Below are 10503 nucleotides of genomic sequence, written 5' to 3'. Positions count from 1 at the left end.
GAATTTTCTTGGCTACTCCAGCTGTGAGAATGTTAAAACTGTTCACCCTGCAATTACGGGAAATGCTCAAATTTAACAGATCTTAAGGCCTGGAAGAAGAGTAGTATATTTTTGTATCAGTGTTGAATTTTTAACACTATTTAACAAGCGCTCACATTCCTTCCCATAAACAGAGGGTATTAGGAGAACACCTCAAATTTACAATAAGCACAGCCATCATCTGTCATGCCAGATTATGCTGGCAAAATCTGTTCCAGGTTCACTCATCATTATCACAGTGAAAGTGGAGCATACTGGCAGCAGATGGGCTGGAGAAGTTTCTGCCATGTGGTCCCCTGCTTCTACAATTTTGCAGAAAGGGCTGGGATTTCAAAATCAAGGGAGCATGGGACTTCCCTGGTGGTCCAGTGGTTAGGAATCCATCTTCCAAAGCAGGGGACATGGGTTCGATCCCTGGTCAGAGAACTAAGATCCCACATGCCACGGGGCAACTAAGCCCGCGCGCCACAACTACTCAGCACGCGAGCCACAACTAGAGAGCCCCCATGCCACAACTACTGAGTCTGCGTGCTGCAGTGGAGGATCCTGCATGCCACAGTGAAGATCCCCTGTGCTTCAACTAAGACCTGATGCAACCAAAAACAAAACAAAAATGAAAACAAAAAAACAAAACAAAACAATCAAGGGAGCATGATGGAAAACAGTATGGCAGTTCCTCAAAAAATTAAAAATAGAATTACCATATGATCCAGCAATTCCACTTCTGGGTATATACCTGAGAGAATTGAAAGCAGGGAGTGAAAGAGATATGTATACGCCCATGTTGATAGCAGCACTATTTGCAACAGCTAAAAGGTGGAAGCAACCCAAGTGTCCATCAGTGGATGAACGGATAAACAAAATGTGATACACACATACAATGGGATATTATTCGGGAAGAACATTCTTCTTCTTTTTTAAAAGGAAGAAAATTCTGACACATGCTATGACAGAGATGAAACTTGAGGACATTATTCTAGGTGATACAAGCCAGTCATAAAGTGATTCCACTTATATGGTGGTTGTTGAATGCTGGAGGGAGGATGCAATGGAGAGTTATTGTTATTGGTTTGAGTTTCAGTTTTACAAGGTGAAAAGATTCTATGGATGGATGGGGGTGATGACTGCACAACCACGTGAATGTACTTAATGCCACTGGACTGTACACTTAAAACAAATGGTTCAACTGCTACATTTTATGTTATGTGTATTTTACCACAATTTTTAAAAAAGGCAGCACAAAGCTACCAATTCACTTACCCATGGCACATTTAACACAATGTCAAATATATGTTCATATCTCAAAGGAATCTTTATTCCAAAACCTCTAGAAAAACAAGTTATCTTGGCAACCTTAGTCAATGCGCTTTAGGTTATAGAACACAAATATTGGGGAGGAAAATAAATGGCCTGTCATCCTGCCTCTCAGAAAACAGCCCTACTGATATTTTACAGAAGTAAAAAGAATTCATGGGCAAAGGCCAAAAACGCAAAAGGTACAAAAAAGGAACAAAGTGAAAAAGAAATTCTTCTCTTCCCATCACCTTCTCATCCCTCTCCCCAAAGACACCCCCCGTTTAAAATATTTCTTACTTACCTTCTAGTTATGGTGCTTACTATAAAGGATTTTAAAGACCCAACAGCCTTACCCATTACTGTAGAGTCTCCCACCTTGGGAGGACTCTGTGAAGTTGATAAGCCCCATTTTACAGATAAAGAAATGAAGGGGAAGGGACCTGCCCAAGGTCACACAGTCAGAGAGTGGAGCTGGGATTCAAACTCAAGCAGGTTGTCTCCCTTACCCACTCCCCTAGGCTGTGTCTCCCCCAGGCCCGTCCTGTGGCCTGCCCTCTAGGGTCTCTCCAAGGCTTTATACTCTGAGCTGGAGAACTAAAGCTTTGTCCTGAGCCTCTATTAGGAGTCATTTGGTATCTATTTTGTCCTCTCTGCATCTCTCTTCTTTTTCTTTCTTTTTTTTTTTTTTTTTTTTTGTGGTACTTGGGCCTCTCACTGTTGTGGCCTCTCCCGTTGCGGAGCACAGGCACCGGACACGCAGGCCCAGCGGCCATGGCTCACGGGCCCAGCCCCTCCGCAGCATGTGGGATCCTCCCGGACCGGGGCACGAACCTGTGTCCCCTGCATCGGCAGGCGGACTCTCAACCACTGCGCCACCAGGGAAGCCCTGCATCCCTCTTGAAAACTGGTCCCTCCCTTCTTCCACTGATATCTGGAGGGGCTGGCTGTCTATCAAAGGGCCTACACCCACTGTCACAGGGACATGTGACCCAGGCTGGCCAATCAGGGCACTATGTTCCCATAGCCACTCTGGTTTGGAGCTAGACATGTTATCCAGGGCAGGGGGGCCTATCAGAAGTCTTCCGTGGGCCAGTAACTGGAACCATTGGAAAACACACCCATTTTTACTGGGAGCTTTCAGGATCAAATAGCTTTACACTGCTGGCAGCTACCTTTGTCGCCATGGAGAGGCTGGCCTGAGAAAGAAACCAACACACAGAAAAGAGCTTAGAGTGGCAGGGGAGCCAGATTCCTGAGACTTGTCTTTGAGCAGCTGGATACAATCGTACCTGAAGCCACTAACCCTGACACTAGGCAGCCAGATGATGAAAAATGGAACATCCTCTAAGATATATTAGGTGCAAAAACAAGGTCCAGAAAAATGTGCATAGTATCCGTACATTTGAGTGAAAAAGCGGATGAAAATATATCTGCATATAAATGCTGTAAATCTTTTATCTACATAGAGCATCTCTGGAAGGATACAAAAGAAACCACTAAACTCTGGAAGCTAGGGTGGATGGGTGATTTAGTTTTCATTGTACTCCTTTTCGTAGTTTCATTCATCAGGAAAATGTCAGGTGTGAAATAAGCTAATTCAGATTGCTGGGGGAGGAGAGGATAGGCTAAGGCAAAAGAAAGAAAAGAAAAAGTAAGGTATTTATTGATTCATGTAACCCAAAAGTCCAAGAGTCTGGCTTTCAGGCATGGTTGGAGCCAGGCTCTCAATATAAACAATATTCTCTTTTTCTCTCTTCTGCATCTGCTTTCCTCTATATTGCCTTGGGTTCAGAAAGTCTACCCCCTCTGACCTCACCTCCTATTTCCCCTCCTGCTCACTCTGCTCCAGCTGCACTGGCCTCCCCGGCACAAGAAATACTCTTGCCTCAGGGCCTTTGCACTTCCTGATACATGGTGGCAAGATGACCTCCATCAGCATCTACTGGTCTTTTACATCTAGTAGTTTACATTCTACTAGTAGGGAACTCCAGAAGAGAGTGGAAGGACGTAAAAACAAATCAGCTCAGTGGGCTGAAGTGCATGCTGTTTTCCCAATGGTGGTGGAAGAATTAAAGTGGTAAAATCCGTTTTGGTTTTTACTGACTCATGAGTGATGGGCAATGGCCCGGCCATGGGAAACCTGGCCTATTAAAGGGATGCCCAGGGACTTCTCTGGTGGCTCAGTGGTTGAGAATCCGCCTGCCAATGCAGGGGACGCGGGTTTGAGCCCTGGTCTGGGAAGATCCCACATGCCGCAGAGCAACTAAGCCCGTGCGCCACAACTGCTGAGCCTGCGCTCTGGAGCCCACAAGCCACAACTACTGAGTCCACGTGCCACAACTACTGAGTCCACCTGCCACAACTACTGAAGCCCACGCACCTAGAGCCCATGCTCCACAACAAGAGAAGCCACCGCAACGAGAAGCCTGCGCACCGCAACGAAGAGTAGCCCCCACTCAACGCAACTGGAGAAAGCCCGCGCGCAGCAACGGAGACCCAATGCAGCCAAAAATAAATAAATAAGTAAATAAATAAAGGGATGCCCGTATGGGGCACAGCCCTGTGGAAATCACTAGGGGAATTTAGGAGGTGCGTTAAAGTAGGACATGTCGGTGCCTTTCAGAACTCCCAGGTTTGGAAGGTGACTGGAATCCACAAGCAGATATCCCCATGTGGTCCCTTGAGTTGGTCACCTGGGGCCATGGAATGAGTGGCTATGGGGGCACTGTAGCAATACAGAGAGGGGCTGAAGCCAGACCTAGTCCTCTTGCACCCTCTGAGGCACAAAATGCCAGTAAGAACTGCTGGATCTGCCAACGAGAGACAAGAGACTGCACATGGCTGTGTGGCAAAACCCTCTGGTGGGAAGGCCTGATCGTACGTAGCTGGCACGTGAGGCTGACGCTGCTAGCCCGGGGGGGCGGGGCTCTAAACGGAGGTTGACGGAAGTGGACACTGATTCCAGACTGGGCTTTTCTCACTCAGTGGAAGATGCAAGTGCCCAGAGTCCTATAAAAGAGCCAGAAGAACCTGGACCAGTTTGGACAGTGGAGCATCACTTCTTCAGATCAAGGATTACACTTTACAGCCCGTATGTCCAACCACCAGCAGAGAAATCTCCTCCTCAGAGTAACAATTAGATGGAGAATGGAACGGGGAAGGGAGCCTGTGAACATCGTAGCTGGATCACGACCCTCCCCTCTCCTGACTCACTCAGACTAAAGCCAAAGCCCATCCTTCCTGAGTCGTCTCCTCACTTCTTCCTTGCTTCCCTCCACTGCAGCCACGCCGGCCTCCTTTTTCTCAGACCAGGCGCCCTCGTGCCTCCTTTCACACCGATTGTTCCCTCTGCTGGCGATGTTGTTCCACCAGCCAGTGGTCTGTCTTACCTTTCACCTCCTTCAGGTCTGTTCAAACGTCACCTCCTAAGAGAGGCGCTCCCTGACCACTGTGCAAAACAGCCAACTCTCTTCTCTCTCGCATACACACTCACCTCGACCCTCTCCTGCTTTTTTGTACCTTGTCACAGTACTCACCAACCCTTCCCCGCCGTCATGTATCTATGCATGGTCCACCTCCCTGCTGGAATGTCAGCTCCAGGAGGGTAGGGCTCTGTCTTGTTCCCGGCTGTTCTATGGTAGATGCTCAATAAATTCTGGCTAAACAGAAGCATGAATGGATGAGCAAACTTTACCTTCAGGCCCTCCTGGTGGTGTGCAAGCCTCTCCTCAGCACCGCGCACCTTGCCCTGGAGGCCCCTGTGGCCAGGCCTTGCTCTGAGGCCCACCCCCGAACAGAATGCTGCCCTGTCCAAGCAGTGGTCTGAGGGGTCTCCTTGGACAGCTGACTTCCCCTGTACCCCATGGAGCCCCATCCCTGGATCTCCTCCCACTTCCGGCCATGTTCTCCCACTTCCAGCCTTTCCTGACAGACTGGGTGCAACTGGACGGAGTGGCTGGTCATGGGAGGTGCATAAAGATCTTGGTCAAACATGGCTTTTCCCACAGAGGGGCGGAGAAAAGGACCCAATACATTAACCTCTGACCTGGGTTTTTATGTGTGCACACTCCAGTGCCTAATTAGCTCCCCCGTCCTCAAAGTCCAGCTTCCCCTTTGGTCTCTTGTGCATCAGGTGACTCTGATGCAGTGGCCCCCTGGTTCAGGCATCCCAAGCAGGGGAGGGGCTTGGGCAGGAGGAAACTTAACTCGATTTTTTGTTGAAAAAACTCAGCTTCTGTCTGAGGGGAAGCTGCTTTTAAAAATGAACTCGCCTTCTCAGGTTAATTCACACCACCAGGTACCTGTTCTAGAAACTTCTAAAAAACGCAGACTCTCTGGGGAAGGCTTTCACATTGGTGGCAAGCCATGTAGCAATGAGAGACATCTTGATGACGTCTTCTCTCACAGGAAATTGATGACCCTTGCAGCTTGAACCCAGGTCTGCAACAGCTGGGCTGGGTGTCTAGGACAGTGTGTATTGTTCAGGGGGGGAACCCTTTTCTCACATTAAACAGTCCATACCACTGGCACCTATAAGAGACTCAACAGATACTTAGTTTGCTAAACTTTATTTTATAGCATATACATTTACATTTACTAATCATGGTGTCAACGTGTTAACACAACGAAGCCCTAATGGACCTGATTCTGAAATTAGGGGCTGGAGAGCTGGAGGCTTTCGTCACCTTGAAAGGCCAATTCACTCCTCTGTTTTGTTTTGCTCAGACCCAAGGAAAACGGTGATGCACACAGGGTAAGAGCTACAAATGGAAACCACCTCCTTTCTTCCTGCGTCCTCAGACTCATCCAGGCTTTTGAAATGAATTGTCAACAAGAAATCTGTTTTCAAAGTTGAATCACCCACAACATCTAACAACTGTTCACATTCTTTATCACAAAAACTGAAGCCAGAAGAGAGACCCTAAAACTCTCTCTGATGGAATATGAATTACTGCGTGCCGTATTGATACATCTGCCATCACACAATTGAGTATCACAGCAGGACAAGAGTATGTGAATTACAAAGGGAAACTTCTTTCAGAGTGTTCTATGACAGGCCATGCACAGGACCAACTTCTCCCACTTGGAACTTTTCCTATCAGTCCCATTTACAAGAAATTCAATTACAGGCAAATAGGTGGTAGAATCAACGAATTGGATACCTGTACCAAAACAAGCTAACTGGTGAACACAAGGTAATATTTTGATAGTCTCTGATGTGACTTGTTTGGCTTATCACACATTCAAGTAGTCATCTTTCAGTTTTTTGTTTTTTTCTTTAAATACATGAAAAAAATAGATTCGGATTACTTCTTTAAGCACAGCTTGCGCTTCCCCGGGATACAATCTGGAAACCACTGAGCTCAGGTAACCCGCCCCTCCCCCGACTCCTGCACACCCAGGACACATGGCATTCTGGTCTAGTCAGAGGGCAGAAATTAACAGCCAAGTTTTAAAGAATATTTTTCTCTCTCTTCCTAGAATGTGAGATTTGGTCTTCAGCCTCAAAAAGAGTTTGGGGGTATTGGATGGAATTAGAGTCAGGGAGCCAGGAATGCCAGAGTCTTTTCCTACCCATTGCTCCCACATGCTTCCTGCAAGGGTTTCACCCCAAATGGGAATCCAAGTACCATTTTTATTAACAGGACCGAAAACCAAACACTTCAAGGCCTAAGTGGACAGTCTTTTTCCCCCAAACCGATGCTTGGGACCTTAACATCCTCTGGTTAGAGAAATGGAGGATGGATATTGCAGACCAGTAGCAGCAAGGAAGTCAGGTCTGCAGCAAAGATCTTGGCTTAACCTACCCGGTGGTCAAAGCAGAGAAAGGGAAGAAGGGAGCGAACGGCTGCCCCGCCCTTTACACTGACAGGCCCTGCAGAGGTTGGCTGATCATCCAGAAAAGGAAGCAGGGGATGGGGGAGAAAGGCCGAACATGGATGAACGTAACAGTGAACTTGCCCATGTGCCAAGGTGAACATTTTAGAGTTTTCCCAATCTGCTTAGTGACTCTCCAACCTCTGAAGGTGAGTCTAGGAGGAGGTGAAAAAGCAGGCCTGGTGGAGAAAAGCATAGGGGTACGCCTCCTTACCCTAATTCCTCCCACCTACATCTCACATACCATTTACCTCTGAGAGCCGGATCTCTACGAACTGGGTGGGTCCCTAAAACAGTCAAAAGTCAACGACAAGAGAAACTTTGTTCCCCACTTGGAACTTCTTCCTTGGTCTTCTTTCGACTGCTCAGGTGCAGATGGAAATCAAAGTTTTCTGGGTTCTGTGGCTAAATCAGAACAGCTCAAGAGGGGAAGCAGGGAGAGGTGTCACTGGAAAGTTTTTTCACTTCCTTGGAACTTCTAAGTCCTTGAACATTTCCATCTCCCAAACAGGCCTCCAGAAAATTTCACCCTCAAAGCCACCTACTTTGACTAACAATATAACCCCAAATTATTCGATTCTTACTGAGGGAGATGGATCAGATGAAGTGTCAGGTGACTGGAGAAGACCACGGGGACACTCACCAACAAAAGACAGGTCAGTGGGTTTGCTCTGCCGCCTCCTGTCCCCACAGGTGTCCCCAGTGTTGGCCTTCAGGGGCTCCTAGGAGGGGGGTCAGGGCTCCCAGCCTCTAAAACCTCAACTGGTGTGTCACCCACTCCCTCCACTGCACTGGGGTCATCCTCAACGACCATTTGACCCTGTGTCCCCTTGGGTTCCTCCGTCCCCACCTGCCCGTGCTGTTCCTCCCCCTTCGGCCACTTGTTGACACAACCCAAATGACTTTTGTTGTCATTCTCACCACTGGAGGCATGAGGAGAGCCTTGTGGCTTGGCCTTTGGACCCTGGGAGGTTGAGGCTGGTGACTCAGCGGGCTGTGGGCTCCGAAGGGCCTTCTGATCCAATGCATCCCTTCTCGAGCCTTGCCCTTTCTTTGGAATCTCTGGCTTCTTCTTGGTGTCTTCTGAATCGACAAGGACATAAGAGACAGGGCCCAAGCTCACCTTCTTTTTCTTCCTCGTGGAAGCAGGGCTCTTTGCCAAGGCCCAGCCCATGGCCTTCTTTGGTGGACCCTCTGGACCACCATCTTGGTCTGACTCAGAGGCAACTCCAGGGCTCGCAGCTTCTGCCTGGGCATCGTGGGGCGGGTTGCTGGGAGACTTCCAGGCACATTTCGCTAGGGCCTTCTTCAAAGCTGACCCCTCCTGCTTCACACAGGGCTTTTTGTTCCTCCTGATATATTCTGATAGCTCCATATTTTCAGCCTCATCAGCTTCAGGATCCTCCAACAAGGCTGAGCTGTGGGAATGGTTACCTCTGGATTTCTTCCAGGGCACTGGTTCCTGCTTGGGAGTTTTTTTCTGCTTCTTTCTCCTGGGGTGAGTCTTAGCTCCCGCCTTTTGAACCTGAGGTTCAAGAGGGTCACCCTCACCTTCCACGTCATTCCAGCCGTCCAGGTTCTCCATCTTCAAGGCAGAGCCCACCTCTGCAGCCCACCCTGGCTCCTTCTTGACCTTCCTCGCTGTTGCCAAGGCCAAGGATGCCACTGCTTGGGCCTCAGCAACCTCTTGAGCCCTAGCTTCCTCCCGGCTGCGGATCTCGCCATCCATGCAGAAGATGATTTGCACCACCGCCCCCAGAAGCACCCCCAAAGCTTCTGCCCAGTTCTCTGGGGGCTGATTCCGGTTCTGGGGTGGTGGGGACTGGCTGAGCTGCAGCAGGCGGACCACATCCTCCCAGGTGCGCCCCTCTGCAGCCAGGAATTCACTCAGGTTTTTTAAAAACTCAGCATCCTGGGTGGGGTCCCTACAGACCACTCTCCAGATGCCCCCCCTTCCTGGGAATTCCCGGGGTATGGCTCTCAGATTCACACCCTCGCCTACCTCAATGAGGGCAGCTTTGGCATTCTCTTCTCTCAAAAAAATCTTGTTGAGCACACAGTATGGGCCCAGCGGGGAGAGGACCCCATTCAAGGTCTCCTCAATTTCCACTTGGCCACAGTCCTCCGGGATGCCTGTGACCAACAGGCACCTGTGGATGTCCACTTCCATCCCCCGGCACCAGTCCTCCAAAAGGTTCACCGCCATGGTCGTAGACACCTGGCAGCTCGATTCCCACGTGTACTGAAGAGTCTACGACAGGGACCGGGACTGCAGCGGTCCCTAAACAGCAATCCTGTAAGGTGACAGGAGAGGGAGGTCAAATTCCCGGGAACACGGCCAGGCTCAGAGTTCTCAGCTGCCCCCTCCAAGGCTGGCCTGCAGGAGGCCTCGCGCTTTCCCAAGGCCTTCCTCCCCAAACCGGGCCCCGGGTGCTCACACGTGTCCTGGAATCGCCTAAAACCGCGACCGGCCTCCCCGGGGCCGGGCTCTGGGCCAGCCCGTCAGGGATGCGGCAGCCCCGCCTCTGACCGCCCAGACGGGCCAAGGAGAGGCCGCCGGGATGCAGCCGCTCGCCAGGTGCCAGCTCGGGCCACGCCGGCACGGATGCTCTGGGCCAAGCGCCCGAGACGACAGCGTCCGCCCCCGCTCGGACAGGGCGCGTCAGGTGGCGTCTCGCCTGGTTCCAGGCAGCTGCGCTGAGCCGAGGCCGGCGTCCCAGGGCGCGCTTGCGCACTTGCTTCCGCGTAGTGCCCGCGGTCTCCATGGCAACCGGTGGTTGCAAGCTAGCGCGTGGGCTGTGCAACTGGGCCTGGGGAATCGCGTGGGAGTGCGACTGTTTACCTATTCACCGAGCCCGAGGTCTGCATGTTCTCCGATTGCCCTCCCGGATCCGGTCTTTCCACCTTTCTCTACTCAACATGGGCCTCCGGGATGGGGGTGGGGGGGTGCTGACTTCTATGGCTGCACCAACTACCCCTCTTACCCTCAGCCTTCCTGTTGGGTTGAGCCAACAAGACTCCTAGGAGAAAACACAAAGCAGAGGGCGCGAGGAAACAGCAGCTTCAATCCCCCTGAGTTCCCCTAATAAAAGCCACAGCTCTTGTTGAGAGCCTTCTAGGTTAGCTACAGTTCCTTGTTCCAGAAATTTCCAGAAGTTTCTAGAAACTTCTCGATTTTCCACCCCCTTCAAGCCTGGGGATAGTGCCTCACCTTTTCCTTGCTGGTTTCCTCAACTCACTGCCTACAGGTAACACCTTTGTTAATAGTTAATGAAACAGTCCTCAGTGACT

At 50.3% G+C, this 10503-nt stretch overlaps 1 protein-coding gene across 1 annotated transcript; it reads right to left on the bottom strand.

Annotated features, from left to right (window-relative positions):
• Positions 1-7924: 7924 nt before the first annotated feature.
• PNMA8A (PNMA family member 8A) lies at positions 7925-9418 on the bottom strand (the record flags this gene model as incomplete). Its single annotated transcript, XM_081215983.1, has 1 exon — positions 7925-9418. The coding sequence occupies one exon, from the start codon at positions 9416-9418 to the stop codon at positions 7925-7927; it is 1494 nt and encodes a 497-aa protein (XP_081072109.1).
• Positions 9419-10503: the final 1085 nt, after the last annotated feature.

The sequence above is a fragment of the Mesoplodon bidens genome, assembly GCF_964165515.1.
Source record: "Mesoplodon bidens genome assembly, chromosome: 18".
Taxonomy (NCBI): domain Eukaryota; kingdom Metazoa; phylum Chordata; class Mammalia; order Artiodactyla; family Ziphiidae; genus Mesoplodon; species Mesoplodon bidens.
Note: the sequence above shows the minus strand (reverse complement) of the source record. Positions and strands in the feature narration are given on the sequence as shown.